The sequence below is a fragment of the Ochotona princeps genome, chromosome 17 (genome assembly GCF_030435755.1).
Source record: "Ochotona princeps isolate mOchPri1 chromosome 17, mOchPri1.hap1, whole genome shotgun sequence".
In the NCBI taxonomy this organism is placed as follows: Eukaryota; Metazoa; Chordata; class Mammalia; order Lagomorpha; family Ochotonidae; genus Ochotona; species Ochotona princeps.
The window spans coordinates 37,721,318-37,743,498 of record NC_080848.1 but is presented as its reverse complement, the minus strand read 5'-3'; the positions used below and the strand labels follow the sequence as shown (position 1 = coordinate 37,743,498).

General features: G+C 49.0%; 1 protein-coding gene across 1 annotated transcript in view; it reads right to left on the bottom strand.

Annotated features, from left to right (window-relative positions):
- The window catches only part of NXN (nucleoredoxin), a 161,215-nt gene that overhangs the window by 22,930 nt on the left and 116,104 nt on the right, over positions 1-22,181 (bottom strand). Inside the window, exons 2-3 of the mRNA XM_004593946.3 lie at positions 2,387-2,504; positions 234-367 (exon numbers count right to left, since the gene is read on the bottom strand). Of these exons, the coding sequence (XP_004594003.2) occupies positions 234-367; positions 2,387-2,504 (252 nt within the window). The remainder of the gene's footprint in view (positions 1-233; positions 368-2,386; positions 2,505-22,181) is intronic.

Sequence of the window (22,181 nt, the reverse complement as noted above, 5' to 3'; positions counted from 1 at the left end):
CAGCCTTTTAAATCAGTCAAAAGAACTCCTTTTTTTAGGCTATTATCAGTCACAGTAAGTGCTGATTGCACAAGCTCCTATGAGGCACAGTCGGCAAGGAGAGCGGGACATTCCTGCTTGAGCAGTCACACCTCCGGAACCTAGCCACAGCAGGGGCTGGCGGTGATGTCCTGACTTCGCTGAGCTCTTCATCTGGACTATGGTGGAGGGGGCCAAAGGGGGCCAACACTCACCCAGTGCGCGGAGAAATAGACGCCCACGTGGGACCCCTCCAGGCTGCTGCTGTCCAGGGACTGCCCGTTATTTCTAAGCAAGGGCCCTGCAATGACTTCCCTGAAAGGCTTGGGTCCCCAAGGGAATTCCAGACCTGAAATAGGAGACAGATGGTGAGAAAGTGAAGACTTCATTACGGGCCACAGACCCGGGAGGCCTCAGAGTTGCAGGCTAGACAGCTTTATCACCAAACACCGTGTTTATGTCAGCACATCTGCGGGACCTGTAGCTAACACAGGAAGGAGAGTAGAGCTGCTGCCTGACAGAGCCCTACCTCCTCTTAGGACAAAGCTCCCAAACCTTGATGTTCACCAGGTCTGTCTCCTGGGGGCATATCCCACATCATGGGGTATGGCAGCACGGCTGAGGAGGTATGATCAGAACCAAGCATCACAGATTTCCCTGGTAAGTCCAACGGCAGGGAAGATCCCTGCTTCAAGGAGCCGGAGTGTGATAGAACCAAGTCGGCATCCCTTGAAGTTTCAGCACAGACACAACTCGGGAAGATCCCTGTCAACAATACTGACCATGAGTTGATATAACTCCAACCCTACCCTGCCTCTAAGTGGTTCTTAATTCTGACTGTGTTCTACAATCAACTGGGGAATTTACAAAGTTGATACTCCCAGACCTTACACACCAGAAATTCTGATTCCATTGGTCTGAGCTGGGGCTCAAGGAGCCAAGGAAGAGTTCAACTAGAAAAAAAGAAAGGTTAGAAACACACCAACCCACGCACATGGCCAACGTCCTGACCACACGTAAGCTCCAAGCAGGAGTAAAGTAATGCTCCTGGCTTGACAGAACAGGGCCCACTTCCTCAAAATTCTTTGGGGGCTGGGAGGGAGAAGCACAGATGCGGTATTTTGCTTTTGTTTTTTTCCCATTAAAGCAAGTGGTCGTGCCTACCCTGAAACTTAAGAATCCAAAAGCTCTGAGGACGGGCCTGGGCATGTACATCACTACAGAGTTGTGTCTGTGCTGAAACTTCAAGGGATGCCGACTTGGTTCTATCACACTCCGGCTCCTTGAAGCACATGAAATTTTGGATAAGCCATGGCCAGGACTGAATTCTCTATGTGGATCAGGAAGCGAGGGACAGCCCTCATCTTTCCAGTGCCGAGGGGAAAGCAGCAGAGTACAGACCCTGAGCAGCCTCCCAGGGACCTGGCCAGCAAGGCAATATGGCGGAGGCCTGTAGGATGTAGGCGGTCTCAAAACCAAGCCACATAGAGAGTGAGACTTTGCTGTGGGAATACAGGCTGAGTGCTCCTACTCCGAGGATCTAAGGAGCTTACAGGATGCTCCAAATGCCTGAACTTTAGAGGATGGGCATCCAGCCAGCACCCCCCATGGCAGGGCCTGTCTTCAATCTGCAGTTCAGCCTCCTCTGCTAATGGGTATCCCAGGAAGCAGTGGTGCTGGTTTGAGGACTCACATGGAAGACCTGAGGTCCCTAGCTATGGCCACTGGCCCCTGCCTGGCCCTGGGCCACTGCAGGCATTTGGGGAGTGAATGGGGAGATGGGAGCACTCTCTCTCTACCTGCCTCTGGGACATGTCCCTCAAATAAATATATATATATTTTTAAGTTTCAGATTTTGGAAATCTCACATTTCTGATTAGTGATACTTAACTGCTGATGTCTAAGCAAATATTCCTAGAAACAAAATAACCTTGAAACCAGAAACACTTGTTTCTAAGTATTTTGGATAACAGATGCTCAATTTTTATTTTGAAGGTTTGTTTTGTTTTGTTTTGTTTTTGTGGGTTTTTTTGTTTGTTTGTTTGTTTGTTTTTGCCTGAGAGCTGCCACTGAAATAGTAGAAGTCAGGGTCTGGTTTCTGGTTGCTTCTCAGCAGTCTCCTTCAGCCTTCAAAGTAGAATGTTACAAGGGTTCCAGCTCCTCTGGCCCTCCAAGCCCCTAAAGGGGCATTCCAGTGCCTCTAAGAATCTTAGCTTCAATCTACAGAATACTGCAATTTTATCAAGTCTGTGCTCTCGCCAAACACACATTCGCATATATCTCACCAACGCTCTCTCCAGCAGCGAGGGGTGGGAGCAGGGTACACAGGGGAGAATGGGGAAACAAGCAGACATGCAGAGGTGCTTACCTTCGGGGTCATCACGGATCACCAGCAGCCCATTCCTGCACACGACCTTCCCGGTGGTGGCGTCTAGGAATATTAGTGATGGAATGTTGGAAATTCGGTACTTGTTCCAAAGTTTTAGCTGCCAGAGGAAAAACAAAAGAAGGAGACTCAGTTCAAGCAGGGTTCTCGTGAGCCTCCAGGGACCGATGAACAGGAAAGTGCCAAAGTACAGATCAAGGAAAGCTGAGCAAAGCAGGCTGCTGGGCTGAAGGCACAAGTTCACTAGTTGCACGGGTATCTGTGGTCCCCGTGGTTCCCACCAGCAAAGGGGCTCCAAGTCTCCCCCAGGCTCTAGCCATGACACAGGCTGCTGGATACTCATCCTCTCTGCTTCTCTAGGAAGCATAAGGGGAAGAAGGGATGAGTACAATGAGGCCACACTCAGCCCTTTGAGAGGGAAGGGGCTTTTCCTTAGAACCTCTGCTTCCAGCAGGTTATGGCAGCCATCTGCTCCCTTGCCACCCAGCTCTGAGGGGAAACAAAGGTTGGGCTTTGCAATGGGATACCAAGGACTTCAAATCTGTCCTTCTGCCTGTTCCACCAAAGGCCTGCACTGGGAGAAAACCACAATGTCCATGGTCAGTCAGGGCCTGTCAAACCCCATAGAGGCTGCATACTAAAGCAGCCCCAACCCTCAGCTCTCAGCACCACTCTCAACAACCTTCAGCCTACTGGCTAAGCATCCTATCCCAGGTCCCAGCTCTCAGAGACATGAAGCCAAAGAGTTGTGAGCCACCCAAGGACATATCAGTGAAAACCAACCATAGCTACTTCCAGGGGGACAGAGGACAGTCTTGGTGTTTAGCAGTGGACACCAGCTATGTTTACAAACCAGCCAGTATGATACACTCACATAGCAACAAAACTACCTGGGCTGTATCCCCATTGTTAGGCGACCTGTGACTGATGGTGTGTGTACGGTCCTTTGATGGCCCAGTGTACAGAGTGAACATGGTGGGTGACTCCCTGGTGGTGCGGGAAGTTAACTGTCAAACCCACACAGCAATACCATTTAAGGAGATGTCTTAGCAACACACCTCCAGAACAGACAGAAACATGGCAATAAGAGACTGGACCACAGGTGAAGCCATCAAGCTGAGCCTCCCTCCTTCCTGGGGTCCAGAGGAGGGAGGGCTGGGTGCCGGGCACTGACACAAGAGGACACGGAGGTGTCAGCAGGCCAGCTGGCTGCAGCAGGGGGAAATGCCCATGGGGCTGGACCTGCCATGCTTTTCATTCAATGCCAATCAGGAAGAGAGCAGGCCAGAGAGTCTGCCCACTAGGCCTGAACTTCTAAGACGAGAGTTGGAGCGTTGGCAGGACAGGTCACAGGATCCCCACCTCAAAGCAGGTGGGACCCAACTCAGCACAACCTGTCTCTCCCAGCCCTAGCTTCCGGGGGACTCACAGGGCCACCCGAGAGAGCCGCTCTGCACATGGCCTTCAATGCACTGCAGTGGGACCAATGCGGGATCCAGAATCGACATTCTGGCCCAGCCTCAGTGTCAAGACCATCCTGCTGCTGGGATTCGCCTCATACGTTTATTGTACAAGGGTGCAGCCAGGTTAAGTTCTAAAGAAGAAAGGGGAAAACTAAGATGATTGCATTCCTCTGACAAAATAATTTGGGATATGTATGTGAGGGGAGAGTACTCACTGGAAACACTACAAAAGATTCGGGTAAAAGTCACCCATGAGTCACCCCTTGGGAAAGCTTAGGCGTTTGACATTTCCACCAGTAGCAAACAGAGCGCTCATCAGCACCGTCATCAACACCTTCCCTGACGCGAGCGTTTCTGCTTGGACAGGAAAACCCGCCTCGTCCTTGCTGCTTAGCTTTCTTTACTGATGTTCAAGAGACACAACACTACCGACACTATTCCACACCCCTCCAGTCCAGCAGGCTTTCACGCAACAGAGATGGCCACAGGATTGCTCCATACGTGCCAATCCTAATGTCAGTACCAGAGGGATGAGAAAGAGCAAAGTTACAGCACTCGGGGAGCTTCTACACGAGTGGAGAGAGACCACCAGTAAGAACGTGAGTAAAAAAACAATGCCGGATACTTGGACGGAACAGGAAATAATAGAACAAATTTAGAGCAAAACATGGTTGGGGGTACATGTGATCTGGGGGAGGGCCTCTGCGGAGAAAGGTCATGGGAGCAAAGACCTAAGGCAAAACAGAGCAAGCCACACACCCCCTCAGGAAGGACGGCCAGGGAGACTGCTGGCAAAGGCTGCAGCGGGTGGAGCCGACGAGCATAGCAAGGGGGCTGTGAAGAGGTCAAAGGGCATCTATGGACCGGACCTTTAAGGCCCCACAGACTGTGGCAAAAACAAAGGGTTTTTATTCTAAAAGTAATAGGAAGCTACTGAGAGCTATCAGGAGAGTGGTATGACCTGACTGATAGCTTAAAAGGTCACTTGTAGGAAAAGACGATAGGATGGACAATGAAAGACAGGAGACCATGTTGAGAGGCCAGGCGGCCTGAGCAGGACATGCAAACAGACGTAGGTATTAGGGGATAGCAGCAGAATGAGGGCATGATCTTAAAAAGCATTTATTCATTCAGAAGGCAGAGTGATAGAGGGAAGGGAGGGAAAGGCGGGACAGAGATCTTCCATCCACTGGTTGACTCTCCAAATGGCCTCAACAGCCAGGGCTGGGCCAGGGCTGAAGCCAAGAGCTTCCTCTGAATCTCCCATGTGAGCTTCTGTGGCTTTCCCAGGTGCAGGGAACTGGAGTGGAAGTGGAGCACCCTCAGGACAGGATCTACTATAGACTCAACAAGGTCAGAGAGTCAGTTGAGAGCCTGGGGACGAGTGAGGGTAAGAGACACACTCAGTTTAGGGCTTGAGCAAGTCTGTTTAGGACAGTCCCTCTAACCAAGACAAAGTATGGAAGAGGTCATTTCAAGGGTGAAAAAGTCAAGACAGGCTGGGTCTACCTTGAAGGGCCTGGCAGACATACCCCAAGTGAAGGTTTCAAGTAGGCTCCTGGTGAAGACAAAGCCTGAGTTATAAATCAGGAATCATCAACAACTAGAGGATATTCAAGGTCATAGGCCTGGATAAGATCATCCAAGCAGAGGACAGGGCAACAAGGGAGACCCCAAGGTAGAGCAGGGACCAAGGGTGCAGGGGCTAAGGAGCAGCACCCAGGAAACAGGGGAACAAGGAGGAGACTGAGGCCACAGAGGGCAGGGCAAGGCCATCTTTTGGAGCAGAGAGGTCAGGCAACCTCATGAGATGCTGCTGGGAAGCTGAACAAGATGAGGGCAAGGAGCTGACCAGAGTGTGGCCAATATGGTCACACAGGACACTGATGGGCTGTGGAGGACAGTGGTATAGAAGAGGGAGGAACAGGATACAGTGCTTTCCGGCACACACACCCAGAGTGGGTCACATTTGAGTCTTCCTGCATAAATAGGACACACTGGGAAGACAATAAAGCAGAAACAAACCAGCAGATAAGGGGCCGAGAGAGCAAGGATGGGGACAGACAGTGCTTTGAAAGCCACCATGAGGTCAGGACAGAGGGAGGAGGTTTCACAAGCCTTACAACATTTGCCGATTGAGGTAATCCAGAAGAGAAGGGGAAGCCTAAGAATCAAGTCCTAGAGTGGGTGAAAATGCAAGCGGGTCACAAAAGGAAAAGGGGCACAATGGCTGACTTGTGTGCTAGACTCTTCCTTTGAAGTTGTTTTCAAGTCTCCAAGTGAAGACGACCTTCTTTTCAACAGCTCTGCCATTTACTTCCTTTTCTTGCAGAACTACGTTGGCTGAAAGAGCAGCATCCTTATCCGCTACCTGACTGTGACAGATGTATCTGCCAAGCCTCACTCTCCACTGCAGCGTGCACCATCGGCTTGCCAGGCACTGTGTTATGCTAACCCATACACCCAACCATCTTATACAGAGGATACTACTAACGCCAAAATGGATCAATAATTATGCCACTTGCATTAACTTCGAAGTACGTAGTATGTTGCTGAAATATTTGCAAAAATTGAAAACTTGGGATTTAATGAACTAAGTCTTCTATGATTCTGTGATACAAAACGTATCAGGAATGGCTGGCTACTTTACGACTGCTTATTCGTCGAAGTTGTGGTATTGTTCATGAGTAGCCATACTCTCTGCTTCTAAGGCCAGATAGATGTCCAGCCCAATCTAATATCAATAGGATCTTATTTTTCCTGGGGTTTGAGGCTCCCACAGGCGAATGACATCCTGGAATAGGACCCTCCCATTGTGTAGTAAAATACGCTGTATTCTATGAGCCTTACATGTAAACCTGGCTGATGTAACATAACTACAGCGGAGTGGCCTGACAGTAGGCAGCAGAGCCTCACTGAAACACAAGCCTATGATTGGCTCTGGCTCGGCTCTTCTTAAAACAATGATGGTGAGGTTTGGCAGCCCCATCTCTAAACACCCTATGAGAGATGCAAACCTCTCCTCCTTGCTACAGAAGGAAGAGTCCAATTTCTTCTGGATCCCTCCTGCTGGCCAAAGAATTTTTAAGACCTACCCCTGCTGTGCCCCAAATTACCACAGAGGTATCTTTTTGAATCTTCCTTGCAGAGGTAAGAAATTATAACACTAGACTCTAGCATCTCCCTGCCTAAAGACCCTTCTCTCTCTGTCTCTGAGTGGGGGTCTCAGCAACACAGCACCTCTTGGCTCCTGTTTCCTCCATTCACGATTAGATCTTTGTTTCCAAGCAGAAGTCCACTGCTTTACAAGGGAAACATGTTGCCTCTAGTCTGCCATCAAAAAGTCGATCCTTTTATAAAGTAACCCCTTGTGACCTAATGTGGTCCACACAACAGTGATGTATTTAGGAATTGTGTCATTCATCAGCGAGCTATATGGAAGGGTATGGAACCATTTTTCTCAGGCTGCAGCATTAAGGCTCCCCAGCCCTGACAGAGCGCTCAAGACACAGGCATGATTGTTCCAACCCTGTCGATTTCCACACCTGGATCAGAAGACAACTCTTATGTCACACAGGTCATTGGGGCCTGCTTTGCTGACTGGAAAAGACACAAGCTCACGTTTAAAGAAATGCTTCACCCCTGTGCCTTTGTGAGTGTATATGTGACATCTCAAGTCCACAGAAGAGTTTCAAAAAGGCCTCTGAAAACAGCGGTTTTATAACCATTTTTGGGTCACCTTTGAAGATAAAAGCTGCGGATCCTTTCACCAGAGAAAAATGCACATACACAAAAAAGTCTGTGTGTAATTTTACACAGTTCAGGAATCCCTTGAAGCCCGGGAGTGGGACCTGTCTGATCGCAGAAGGCCTGAAGACTCAGATGAAGGCGCCCTTGCCTTAAGAGTTCATTTCAGGGCAGTCTTGACCTCGATTCAACTGGGAAAGCTACAATACTGTCTCATTTTTATTCCTGTCATTGAAATGTCTTCCAGGGCCCAGCATTGGGACATCCTGAGTAAAGCTGTTGTCTGTACCCCCTTCATCCGAAAGGCACTGTCTTGTGTCCAAGCTGCTCCACTCCTGATCCAGGTCACTGCTAATGGTTCAGGGAAAGCAGCAGAAGGTAACCTAAGAGCTTGGACCCCTACACTCCTGTAGGAGATCTGGATAAAGGTTCTAACTTCAGCCTGGTCCAGCTCTGGCCATTACAACCATCTAGGGAGTGAACCAATAGATGGAAAACTCTGTCTTTCCTCTCTTTGGCTGGATCTGACTTTCACATAAATATATTTTTTTCTTTTTCTTTCTTTTTTTTTTTTTTAAATAGGGCCCAGTGTGGTAGCCTAATGGCTACAGTCCTCGCCTTACATGCACTGGGATCCCATATGGGTACCAGTTCGTGTCCCAGCTGCTCCATTTCCCATCCAGCTTCCTGCTTGTGGCCTGGGAAAGCAGTTAAGGACGGCCCAAAGCCTTGGGACCCTGCACCCACATGGGAGACCTGCAGGAAGCTCCTGGCTCCTGACTTTGGATCGGCGCAGCTCTGGCCACTGCAGCCACTTGGGGAGTGAAACACCAAGTGGAAGATCTTTCCCTCTGTATTTCCTTCTCTCTGTATATCTGCCACTCCAATGAAAATAAATTACAAAAAATTTTTTCAAATAAAATTTCCTTCATTAAAGTCAGCATTTACCTAAAACCTAACGAGGATGACATCAGGAAAAATGTCTGACAATTGCTTATACCTACAACATCATGTTACACGTAAAGAACATAAAGTTGGAATCAAACTATATTATTGTAAAATACAGGAGACAATGGGGAGGGTAGAAGGGATAAGAGAAGATAAGGAGGGAAAGGGGGAATCCCTATACCTACAGGATTGTATCATGGAAAATAAGAATAAACAGGGCCCGGCGGCGTGGCCTAGCGGCTAAAGTCCTCACCTTGAATGCACTGGGATCCCATATGGGCTCCGGTTCTAATCCCGGCAGCTCTGCTTCCCATCCAGCTCCCTGCTTGTGGCCTGGGAAAGCAGTTGAGGACAGCCCAATGCGTTGGGACACTGCACCCACGTGGGAGACCCGGAAGAGGTTCCTGGTTCCCGGCTTCGTATCGGCGTGCATACCGGCCCGTTGTGGCTCACTTGGGGAGTGAAACATCGGACGGAAGATCTTCCTCTCTGTCTCTCCTCCTCTCTCTGTATATCTGACTTTGTAGTAAAAATAAATCTTAAAAAAAAAAAAGGAAAATAAGAATAAACAAAAAGTAAGACAAAAATCTCACTGTTGGGGGATGGGTCAAGTAATGGCTAGGACATCAACTGGGACACCTGCTTGCCACATTCAAATGCTCAGTTCCACTCAGGCTCCTGCCAAGGCAACCCCTTGGAGGCAGCCAGTGATGACTCAAGTACCTGGGTCCTTGCCATCCTTGCGGGAGACGTGGATTGAGTTCTGCTTCCTAGCCAGGCTGTTATATGCATCTGGGGATTGAACTAGCAGATGGGAGCTTTCCATCTTCTCAAACAGATTGAAAAAAAAACTCCACCCTTTAGCTGCCACTAAATGCCTGGTTTTTCATTCAGGTCTGGTGATCCCTAATGCACCCCTTTGCCGTTACCATGTGAACATCAGACCCATCCAGGACTGAGCACCAACTACCCTTCTTTATATCCATTTTTAAAGATTTATCTATTGTTAATAGAAAGGCAGATATTCAGAGAGAAAAAGATCTTTCACCCATCACTTCACTACCAAAATGGACTCAATGGCTGGAGCTGAGCAAATCTGAAGCCAGGAGCCAGGAACTTCTTCAGGGTCTCCCATGCGGGTGCAGGGTCCTAAGGGCTTGAGCCATCCTCCATTGCTTTCCCAGGCCATAAGCAGGGAGCTGGCTGGAAGCAGAGCAACAAGATACAAATGGCTAACCTGGATGCCAGTGCTTGGAGGTGGAGGATTAGTCAGTTGAGCCATCACGCCTCGCTGGCTAACTTAAAGAGACTTAATCAGCCGCGCATGTCGTGGGCTAGAGGTGCAACCACACAGCAAGCATGTGGCACCTCTGGCACAAGAACCTTCTACAAAACACACGAGCCCTCAGATTTGGGCCTGTGTGATCTGGTCTGCTGGCCTCCTCTCTCCTCTGCTCCTCTCTTCCCAGCCTCGTTTTCAGACTTCAAGATCTTACAAGAGCATCTGGATTTTTTTTTTAAAAAAATGAGATCTGTGGCTTCTGTTTATCTCTAAAATGAAGAGAACTCCTGCATCACATCTGATTCTGCAGGAATTCCTTCTTCATTTCCCCCCCATCCTGGGTCACATGACCAAAGCATGAAACACGCTGCTGCCCAGCATAGAAGAGCGTGGGAGGGAGAGGGGCCCAAGCCGGGCAGCTGCCATTCCAACAGCTTTGAATCCGGAGACTGGACGGAAGGACATTCCGATAGACATCAGTGAGGGGGTCTAAAAGGGCTAATGTGATTTAAGCACTTTGGAAGGGCTACTGTTGCTGACCCTGCTGCAGCTGTTGGGCCACTCTGAAACCCCATGCTTGCTTCAACTGCTCGATCACACCTACCTACTTGTGGATAACTCTGATAAAATATGCCGCAGAGGGTCCGGCGGTGTGGCCTCGTGGCTAAAGTCCTCACCTTGAACGCACAGGGATCCCATATGGGCGCCGGTTCTAGTCCCGGCGGCTCCACTACCCATCCAGCTCCCTGCTTGTGGCCTGGGAAAGCAGTCGAGGACGGCCCAACGCATTGGGACCCTGTACCCGTGTGGGAGACCCGGAAGAGGTTCCAGATTCCCAGCTTCGTAATGGCTCAGCACCGGCCGTTGTGCTCACTTGGGGAGTGAATCATTGGACGGAAGATCTTCCTGTCTGCCTCTCCTCTCTGTATATCTGACTTTGCAATAAAAATAAATAAATCTTAAAAAAAAAAGAATATGTCCCAGTGAAGTCCCAAGAAGCAAGACAGCAGAAATGAGACAAGAAAAAAGAAAGCAGCAGGCAGCACCAGCTACACTTGGCAAAAATCAAGGAAGAGACAAACAGGCTATCCAGTTACTTGAAAGTTTCCATTCCTCAGTCTGACGGCTGGTTCTGGTTTTCAAGGTTGTGATTGGAGGGATCACGCCAGGAATGCCGGCCACAAATGCATGGATAGTAAGCCACCAAACAATGAAGCAAATGCCACAAGGGACAGCACAGGGAACTGGTAGACAGTTAAAAACGTAAATGAGAAAGTCAAGTTCCTTTGGGAGTCCCAGCAGCTGCTGGGGGGAGATGCACCATGGAGGTTTCTGAGAAGTCCCAGCTCCTGAGGCTCACACAGCGACTTGCCCTTGACCAGGGGGTCTAAGCTGCTGTTTCTCAACAGCTGCTGCAGTTCTAGGGGAGGAAGGAACGCTAACACAGATGCAGGATTCATCAGCTAACCCTTCGGCCAGGTCAGTCAGAGCTGTCTCAGACAAGCTTTAGTCAAACCCTAACCACACTCCTCGCTGTCCTTTCTGGGAGCAGCATTCAAAAATGGATTCTTAAAAGCATCCTTGGGCCCTGTGTGATAGCCTAGTGGCTAAATCCTCACCTTGAAACCACTGGGATCCCATATGGGCGACAGTTTGTGTCCCGGCTCATCTACTTCCCATCCAGCTCCCTGCTTGTGGTCTGGGAAAGCAATACGGGATGGCCCAAAACCTTGAGTCCCTGTACCCGCATGGGAGACCCAGAAGAATCTCCTTGCTCCTGGCTTCAGATTAGCTCAGCTCCAACCATTGCAGCCACTTGAGGAGTAAGCCAGCAGAGAATCTTTGTAGATCTGACTCTCCAACAAAAATAAAATAAATCTTTGAAAAAAAAAGCATCCTTGCCTTTCTAAACAACCTAATTCCCATTCTGTACAAGTTGAGAGGAAAATTTCCTCTTGTCCTACCCTTCACTGGGAAGGCAACTGTCGTCCAACACAGGCTCTTGAACAAGGCGACTTGGGTCTGCTCCAGCCACTTAGGCAAACTAGCCCTGGTTTCCTCATTTGTAAAATGGACCTCACTGGACTGGAATAAACAGTGGACAGCCCCCTTTAAGTGCTCAAAATATGGCCTGGAAGTAAGGTGTTTGACCTAAAATTGGAAGCTGTCTTGTGGGACATGGGCATCTCATATCTGAGTGGGTTTGAGTTCCTGCTGCACTTCCCATTCTAGCTTCCTTTCACTGCAGACCCTGGGAGGCAGCAGGCAATGGCTTACATGGTTAGGTCCCTATCACCCATGTGGGAGACCTGGACTTATGTTCAAGCTTTCCACTTCTGGCCTAGCCCAGCCCCAGACACTATGGGCATACAGGCAGTAAACCAATGGTTAGGAGTTCATTCTCTCTCTCCTTTCTCTTTCTCTCTCTCTCCTTTCTCTTTCTTTCTCTCTTTCTCTCTTTGTCTCTTTCTCTCTCTCTCTCTCTCTAAGCTAGGAGCCAGGATCTTCTTCTGAGTCTCCCACACGATTCCAGAGCCAGACTGCCTGGGTTCAAATTCTGTCTCTGGCACAGGTCAGCTGGGTGACCAACGGCATGTGTATCCCTTCTCACAGCCTCAGTTTCCATCAACACAGCCTCACACCTTGTTGTTGGGAGAACTAACCAGATAACACATATGCAACTTAGAGTACTGCTGGGTACACAGTAAGTGCAGATGTTAGAAATAATGAGAATGATGGCGCCTCAAGACAATAATTTTTTCTTTGTCATAGGTGAGAAAATTGATGTATTCTGCAACACTCTCCACCCCAGCACTGGTGTCAGCTTCAGGTTCCCATTCTGAGGAAGGAAGAAGGGACCCAGAGACAATCCTAACTGGTAAATGCAGCCTGTGATGCTTGGGAAGAGCCTTGCTTTGTTTGCAAGATACTGACAATAGAACTCACTTGACTGCTGGTACAAAAGAGGATCGGATCTGCCACTTTCTCCTCTCATCTCTTTATCTAAGAGATGTCTGTCCTTTCCCTAAGCCTGCGACCACCTCACTTGTCCCTCCCAAAGGCTGTCAGATGCACAGGCTGCTTTGTGACAAAGGACCTGCTTCTCAGCTGGAATAAGACAATCTCCGCCCCTTAAGCTTTCCTCCAACAAGGCAGCTGGCAGCTGTGGTCTGGCTGCTGCTGCTGCTGTTGCATCTGGCAGCCCAAGTCTTCCATTGCATCAAAGCAGGAAGCCAAGCACTGGCTCCGGGGGTAGACGGCTATGGAATGAACCCTGCCTCTGTCCCCTTGGGCAGTCCCACACTTCGCTCCTCTCAAGTGCAACTTGGTCCTGCAGGTCCTTCTGGATACAGAATGCATACAAGGTGCTTATAATGTCCCTAGCACTCTGTTGACATTCCCAGGAGAATAATTCTCACATGTGTACTTCCAGACTTTGTGTCAGAAAGCTCATATTAGGCACAGGAACTCTGCATAGGTATGGCAGTAAGGACATCCTGGTGCTGCCCACCTTTGATAGGGCTGGGACTCAGAATAACCCGCACCAATACACACAGAACATCTTTCTTCTTTTTTTGTTTATTTATTTTTATTGGAAAGGTAGATTTACAGAGAGAAGGAAGGACAGAGAGAAAGATATCCCACCCACTGGCTCACTCCTCTAATGGCTGCAACAGCCAAAGCTGAGCCAATCTGAAGTCAGGAGCCAGGGACTTCTACCCATGTGGGTACAGGGTCATCCTCTACTGTTTCCCCAGAACATAATCAGGGAGCTGGATGGGAAGTGGGGCAGCTGGGACATGAACCAGTGCCTATATGCAAGTGAAGATTAGCCCAATGAGCTATCATGTCAGCCCCTAAAAACAGAACATCTTATGAGGGATTTTCACTTACACAGATTGACTCCAGATCCCCAAAGGGAGAGCTGGAGGTGTCATGGAGCGGGGTTTTTTTTTGGGGGGGGGGCTGTTCTCTCTACTTACCAGCTCAGGGAGAGGGGAGAGCACAAACTAGATAAAAACTGAAGTCTTGGGCCTGGCGGCGTGGCCTAGTGGCTAAAGTCCTTGCCTTGAATGCGCACAGGGATCCCATATGGGCGCTGGTTCTAATCCCGGCAGCTCCACTACCCATCCAGCTCCCTGCTTATGGCCTGGGAAAGCAGTTGAGAACAGCCCAGGGCCTTGGAACTCTGCGCCTGTGTGGGAAACCTGGAGGAGGTTCCTGGCTCCTGGCTTCGTATCAGCGCAGCACCGGCCGTTGCGCTCACTTGGGGAGTGATTCATCGGACAGAAGATCCTCCTCTCTGTATATCTGACTTTGCAATAACAATAAATAAATTAAAAAAACAAAACAAAAACTGAAGTCTTTCCAGTTAAACACATCCTGAGTCCTTCCTGGGCGACCCCCTGACTTTAGCACCAAATGGCAGACTCCTTCCAGACCAGCATCCAGGCTGTGCGCCCTTCCTTCAGATGTGGGAGTGTCACAAGTCTGCCAAGAAATTGTGACTCGTTCTAGCCACAACTCCCAGACACACACAGGGCCCTGGGGGTCATGCAGGCAGACAGGAAAAGTTAAGAAATATGCATGAGCTGTGCTTCACGAGGTGGGGAAGGGGAACGGGCTGTTGGGACACGTAGCACACTGCGGTTTTGTGGGTCTGGTGCTGGAGGCCACAGGAGATGCTGTGGTGAAGATGAAGGGTAATGATGGGAAAGGGGGCTGGGAAGGCAGCAGAGGATGGCTGAAGTCATGGGGTCTCTGTCCATGTGGGAGACTCAGAGGAAGCTCCTGGCTCCCAGCTTTGAACTGGCCCAGCTCTGGCCATTACAGCCATTTGGGGAGCAAACTAGTAGATGAAAGATTTCTTGCTTTGTCTCTCCTTCTCCGTAAATTTGCCTTTTAAACAAAAACAAAAAAACATGAAAAAAAAAAGGTCCACAGAGGCTAAGATACAAGCATCGTACATCAAAGTATCTGGGTTCAATGCCTGGCTCTGCTGCTGACTCCAGCCACCTGCTAATGCACACCTTGGGCAGTGGTAGTGAGGGTTTAAATGATTAGGTCCCTGATGTAGACAGAGTTCCTGGCTACTGCTTTTTGCCAAGCTGAGTCTCTGCCATGGGAGGCATTTTTTAGGGAATGAACAGGCAGATGGGGGCTTGCTCTCTTTTCCTGCCTCTCAAATTGTTGTTTTTACTGTTTAAATGATATCCACAGAGAGAAAGACAAACATACAAATGTTTTCTTCCAGCCTTTTCAAAAGTATTCAAACACAAAGTATTTCTGAGTTAACTGTAGTCAGTCTGTGGCTGCTTTGCAACCTGATGTCATCTGTAACACCAATTAAGGAGGTTCATTCACAATGCCCTACAGCTTCCTGGCCTAATGACTTGCGGCCCGGAGATGAGCAGTTTGGTGGGCGTACAAAGCAGCATATGGCTGCCAGGCTGTTTCTAGCCGACACCACAGACAGAACGAAGGCTGCTCCACTCGCCACACTGCAATTCTCGCAGGCTGACAGAAGGGATTTCCTAAAGCCCCGTCTGCTACAGAAACCTCGACTGGGCAGGGTGGTTTGGAACAGTTGGGGGGTGGTTGGTAATACACACGGGCCAGATGCTCTGAAAAGAGGAGATCTAAAAAAGTTGCTGGGAGTTTCTTATGAAAGGGGACAAGAAGCCAGAGAGTATGTGGAATCTGACAGATGGGAATCTGGCTCCAAAGGCAAACAGCTTCTCGTGGTGGGTAAGGTTTCTGTGGCTTAGCTCATGGCAGATGCCTTGCTGACAGAATGGGGATGGGGGGGTGAATGGTAGGGGAGTACTGTAGGGGAAGGGGACGTTCAAGCCTGTCTATGGTCACTGCCTAGTGCCTTTTCACTGAACACTGGGATCTTCCTTTTGAGAGATGCTCCACTACGCGAGTATAACCTAGAACATCAAATACATGTGGAAAGGAATCTTTGAGAACTTTCACTCCAGGTCTGTACAGGGCCCATAGCTTGGGGTGAAAAAATAAAAGAAAGAAAGAAGCCTAGGAGGAGAAGTGAGGGGTGGGGGAAAGAAGGGTACTACTGCTTGTAGGTTTGGGGGGGAACTGCTAGAGAAACATGCTTGTCCAGACAGTTTCATCTCCCACCCCGCCCTGGTAGATGCCACCAATTCATTCTAATCAACTCTGTCTTGCCACAAATCAGAGGTAACCAGAGGTGGCGGTTGGCTGAAGCTGCTGAAGAGACTTCACAAAAACCACGTTGGTGAGCTTCACTAGCTCATTCATTTAGCTTTTTAAAATTAAAGCAAAAAAAAAAAATCCATCCAGAGGACGATCTTGGCCTCTCCCTGGGGGGTCAGGGTGAGTGCAGGCTTGCAGCTTCCTCTGCCCCAAGTGGACTGACAAGTGGACTGGCTACAGTTGCCCACTGCCATCTATGATTTTGGAAACTTGGAGTTGGATGGACATGTCAGCATAGGCCTACCAGTGCACAAGAGCAGTTCGAGTAGCAGGCATGACAGTGACAAACTCCAACAGAAAAGAAAGGTGGATTTCACAAACGATGGACACAAGGGAACCTGGAGAACAAGCCATGGAGTCAACAGCAAGAAAGGACTTCCACCCTGTCACAACCTACCGCCACCATTACAGGGCCCGCGACCAAGAAGACCACCTCACCCCTTCCTCGCTGGCTGGGGCCCTTCTGGGGCGTGAATCTCAGGCTGCAGTGCTTTCCCCATGGGTCAGTACTGGCTAATGGATGACAACGATGGGGCCCGCCAGAGAGTGCACCAGTGGCTCCTCGTGCTCAGTTCTACAGTTGCAGCCTGAGAACATGGGAGCCGCCGCCTCAGCATTTTCACACATTCATTACGGTTCCTAAACAGCTACTCAATAAGCTGCCATCCAAAAAAGAAATCAGGCACACAACCTCACAATTTGCTGCAGCTTCCAGCAGATCCGGAATGTAATTGCATCACGCCTACTAACCCAAATGCTGCAAATCACAGGGCGGTAGGGTGAGCTTTTCCATGTCTACTTTCCAAAAGGAAAATAAGCACAGGAAGCATGGTGGGTGAGCGTGGCGGCTGCGTCTGTCATTTCGGCACCATGCTGACCTGTCCCACTGTGGAGCCATTAGCACTCAGGAGAGCACTCCTTCCAATTTCCTACTTGATTGTTATTTCATCAGGGCATTGCTTTTTTTTTTTTTTCTTCTTTCCTTTTCCTCCTTTTCCTGCCCTGGCTGTACAGAAAGAACTATTTCTTGGCAGAACTTTCTGGGTGCCCAGTTATAAACCCCTTGCTACCACTTTCCTGTTTCAGGAAGTCCCCACTGAACCTGGGCCAAATGACAAGCAAAGGAGAGGAAACATTTACAATGATGTGAGAAATTCCCAGTCTGGGAAAGAAAAAAGATCAGCGGACCAGGCAGAAGGGAGCAGGGTACAAAAAGAGTCTCCATAATGGGATTGGAATGATCCAAGACGGGAAACACCACCACTTTGTGGAGGAAGCCAGCAAGCCAGGCACCTCCAACAGCTGTGACATCCCATCAGCCATCCTGCCACGGCTCAGCTGTGTCTGGAGTGAAAGGACTCATGCTCCAAGCTAAGACACTATGATCCCCCCGGCCCCACGTGCCTTTATAGACACAGCCTGTGACTTGCACTGCTTCCTCTCTTCATCAGCTCCTGCCATGAAAGTTCTTTAGCACAGCAGAGAGAGTAACGGTGGCGAGAAAGAGAGGGAGGTAAATGCTTTGGAAAGCAAAAGACAGGGCGGAAAAATGAAATTTATGACAGATGTGTGAGAGTCGCAAACATATGTCCTTGAATTTATGCGTCCATGTGATTCACAGGAGAAAGAGTCACACGTACTATAGAAATAAATACAAGAGTAAACACAGGACATAGGATAGCATTTCCCTGGTCTTGTGAAGCAACCTCCACTCATGTTCCTCTCCCTGCTAGGCAAAGCTGTTGGAACACAGGGCGAAGGAAGGCTCCAAGATGAGCTGCTGGGATAACACAAAGGCCTCTGCCACTCTCCACAGCATGCTGGCCACCAGCAAATTATTTCTGATGACTGAGTGCTGATTTTCTTATCGCCAAAGGTACTGCTGTTTCTTTACATCTGCAGAATTTTACACATAGTAGCAAAAGTCAGGCTAATGCCTGGCCATTAGGAAGAAAAAAATATAAGCAGGAAATGACAAAGAGCATTTATGTTGAAACACAAAAGTCTGAGACTCTGGCCGGAAAGACGTTTTCACAATGTGGTATTAGTAGATGTTGCTTTACTTCTAAACAGCCAACTCAGAGGGGCCACCAGGCAATTGATTCCAAATGTCTCATACAGAGAAAAAACACAGGCAACGAGCCTCGCTGCTTCACTCCTCTCAGTTTGAGACTTCAGAAGGGAACAAGAAAGAGGAAAGCAGCAGGGACACCCATGGAGGCTGGACATGCTGGAGAAACCGGGTGAAGCAGGACAGGGCCTGAGGATGTGCCATGGCAGGTCGGGGAGACAGGACCCTGCTCAGTGGGACACCAGGCCCACAACACACAATGTGCCTGGCCATCTGTACATCATTAGGTATTTCCTGAGCATCCAAAAGCCACCGAGTATTTTGGGCCAGGTGGTATGAGGACAGAGACGTTAAGACAAAATTCTCCACCCTCAAGGAAGAAAGGAGACTGACAGGTATCCAATCAGCTTCCTGTTTGGATAGCTAGCTGTTCCAGCCTCACCTGCATCCCTGCAGCAAAAAGCCTCAGGGCGTGCTGTCCCCCAACCTCAATAGACCACAAGTGACAGAAGCAGGTGGGTACCCCTGATCTAAGACCAATCATTCTCCCTGCTGGGAATTTAGCAATCAATATAAAGATACATTTAGTACGATCAGAACTTCAGAACCAGCCAGAAAGCTATGAACAGCCTATAGGAGGATACAAAGTTGTTTCCCTTAGGACAACTGGCAACCTCCCTGCAACCCTTCTCTCCAATCCCTGGGCCTCCAAGGTCAGTTCCCTTGAACCTTAACCTCCCACATAGGATGATCCCTGGTAAAGTGTGACAGGGATGTAGGAGAATGAAGTGCTGATCAGATCATGGGGGAGGTAGGGACCAAAAACCCATGCAAAGGACAGGTAGGACCAACCTTGTTGGGCCAGGGACAGAGAAATGCAGCTGCCAAGGGGAGGGAGGGGACAGTCATCAGAAAACAGAGAAGCAAACAAGAGAAGTAGTGGAGCCTACCAAGCAGGGCACGCAGGACCTGTGCCTCCACTGCTGTCGCACTGGCAGGGCCCTCTGGCTCCCAGCTGCACTCCATTTCCTGCATCTGCTCGCCCCTGGGATTGACGGCGAACTCTAAGAGTCTAACCCAATCTACTTATGCCAGCTTGAGTGAATTTCTGTTCCTTTCGTAAACAACTTCTAACTATGACAGATGTGCGGGTCTGTGTGCAAGAAGGATCCCAGCAACATCAAACCCCTGGATGCTTAAAACACCAGCCAAAGCAAAGCAGATGATCTCTCTTAACCCTTTCCATTCCCATTCTCATTGCTGCTTCCTCTATCTTCCCACAGAGCCCCGGGGCACACATTCTCCTGCCAGGGATGCGGAGATGGCCAGGTCAGGCGCAATTTCTAAGTTTTTTTTTTTTTAATCTACAGTTCATTGAATTTCAGAGTGCAAACCCACATGTACAGAAGGCACACTAACTCTGAAGTGTGAGGCTGCAATACGACAATTGTGCACCTGAGAGGAACCAGTCCTGGTCTCCACCTCATGGGTTAAAGGGAACATGGCCGAGAACAAACTCTGATTCTCCAGAAAGAGATTAGACTAATTTTTTCCCCAACCTAGGACTCCCCTTTCAAGAAGATTCCTCACCATCTTTGTCACCAGGGGGCACTATCTTGAGCTCAGTCAGGAGGAAAGAGAATCTGTGGCTTCTTCTGGAGATGTGAATGGCACTGCTAAAATAAGGAAAAGAAAAAACCACAATGCCTTACAGCAATAGGATGTTCATAAGCAGATAGGGCAGGTCTCGCCTCACTTTAACTTTTTAATGATTATTTCTTTTATTTATTACAAGGCCCAATAATGAGAATAGACACACAAACACACAGAGAAAGAAAGACAAATGCCCATAACCGCTGGGGCAGGAGCGCCAGCCAAAACCAGGAGCCAACAACTCCATTTAGGCCAGGTCTCCCACATGGGTGGCAGGAATTCAAATACTTGAGCCATCTCACCTGCTGCCTCCCAAATGAGACACATGAGCAGAAAGTTGGAATCAGGGGCCAGGGCCAGGACTCAAACCCAAGCACTCCCTCATGGAATGTGGTCATCCCATCCCAGGCAAGATCTTAACCCCTCTGTCAAATGCTCACCCCCTCAACGGCAGTTTTTAAAGCTCAAAAATAAGAGGCTACCACTGGTGGACACTCCTGGGCGGGCCAGATGTGCTGCTGGTCCCTTCCAGAAGCCTCTGGTGTCATGGAACTAAAATGAGCAAGAGTGTAAAGTTTCTGAGGTTGCAACAGGCTTGACTTGTTTCTCCAGAAATGAAAAGTCCCAGTGAATCAGACCCTGAAAATGCCACTAACCACTCGCTTAGGAAACTTAAAACTGCTGAGGGCTCCTGAAGAAAAACCACATACAAATGGATTCTCCATCAGGAGCATGGATTTTCTGGGACACGCTGGCCATGTTAAAGAGCACAATAATCCTGTCAACTTTTGCAGAATCCAACTGTTAAATGTCAACAAGTTTCAGACTGGTCTCCAGACCACCCATAGCTGACTCTAGTGTTCAAAAGTCGGCAAACACTGCCCAAGAGCCTGGCTCCCGCGAGCGAGAGCTCTGTTCCCTGCTCAGAACCAGCGATATGCAATGTCCTCCATGCTGAAGCACAAAGGGCGAGGCAAGCCCTGCTTGCTCCCCCGAGAGCAGCTCCGGGCTGCAGACATAAAAGGAGAACATTCAGAGTGCATGGAGGCAAGGAGGAGAGCAAGCAGGCAGACCGAGGGATCACAGGAAAAAAAAGGTGAGGTTCCCCTGTGCAGCCAAGTTACGACAAATGGTAACCGAGAGAGCAGAGAGGGGCGTCGAAGGCCAAGCTGCACAGGTCACCCACCCCAACAAAGTCACTTCTGCTGTAAACTGGGAAAATCATCGCTCTCACCGCACGGGCTTGCTGTGAGTATGAAACCAGATGCAAAATCCAGATGGCCTCCTCCAGGGCCCATATTTCCCAAATTCATCCGTTCTTGCGTGTCATTTACAATCTGCATCCTCATACTCTCTTACTTTATTATTTTGCTTTGAATAGAATATATGTAAAATTAAATATTTTGAATAGACTGTGTGTGTGTGTTTGTGAAAAAGAGAGAGAAACTATTTTGGAAGGGAACTTCATTTCTTCTTACAATTTTTTTAAAGATTTATTTTTATTGGAAAGTCAGATATACAGAGAGGAGGAGAGACAGAGAGGAAGATCTTCCGTCTGTTGATTCACTCCCCAAATGGCTGCAATTGCCAGAGCTGAGCTAATCTGAAGCCCGGAGCCTTCTCCAGGTCTCCCATGCGGGTGCAGGTCCCAAGACATTAGGCCATCCTCGACTGCTTTCCCAGGCCACAAGCAGGGAGCTGAGTGAGAAATGGGGCTGCCGGGATTAGAACCGGCGCCCATATGGGATCCTGGTGCATGCAAGTCGAGGATTTAGCCGCTATGCTACCATGCTAGGCCTGGAAAGGGACTTTATATTGCCATTATAAATGGAAAGCCATACACTGGTGTTGTGTAGTGATACATTAGGCTGCCACCTGCAACACTGACATCCCTTATGAGTGCTGGTTAGAGATCTGGCCCAGGCCTGACCATTGGAACCACTGAGGAAGTGAACCAGAAGACCTCAATCTCTGTGTCTCTCCTTCTCTCCCAGTTAACTGTAGCTCTGCCTTCCAAATACATAAAATAAGTCTTAAAAACAAAGAGTGAAGAACCAGAACTGCTTTCCATAAATAGAGGGTGTCGAAATAAGAAGAGCAACAGTTGTTCAATTTTCTGTTGCCCCTTTGGCCAGCAGAAGCTCTAAGGTCTGTTTTCACCGCTGAAAGGGAGATGAGTTAAGTTTTCCAGAGCTTTGTTAGAGAGAGCAGCACATCGGGGCCCGGTGGCGTGGCCTAGTGGCTAAGGTCCTTGCTTTGAATGCGCCGGGATCCCATATGGCCGCTGGTTCTAATCCCGGCAGCTCCACTTCCTCTCTATCTCTCCTCCTCTCTGTATATCTGACTTTGTAATAAAAATAAAATAAATCTTTAAAA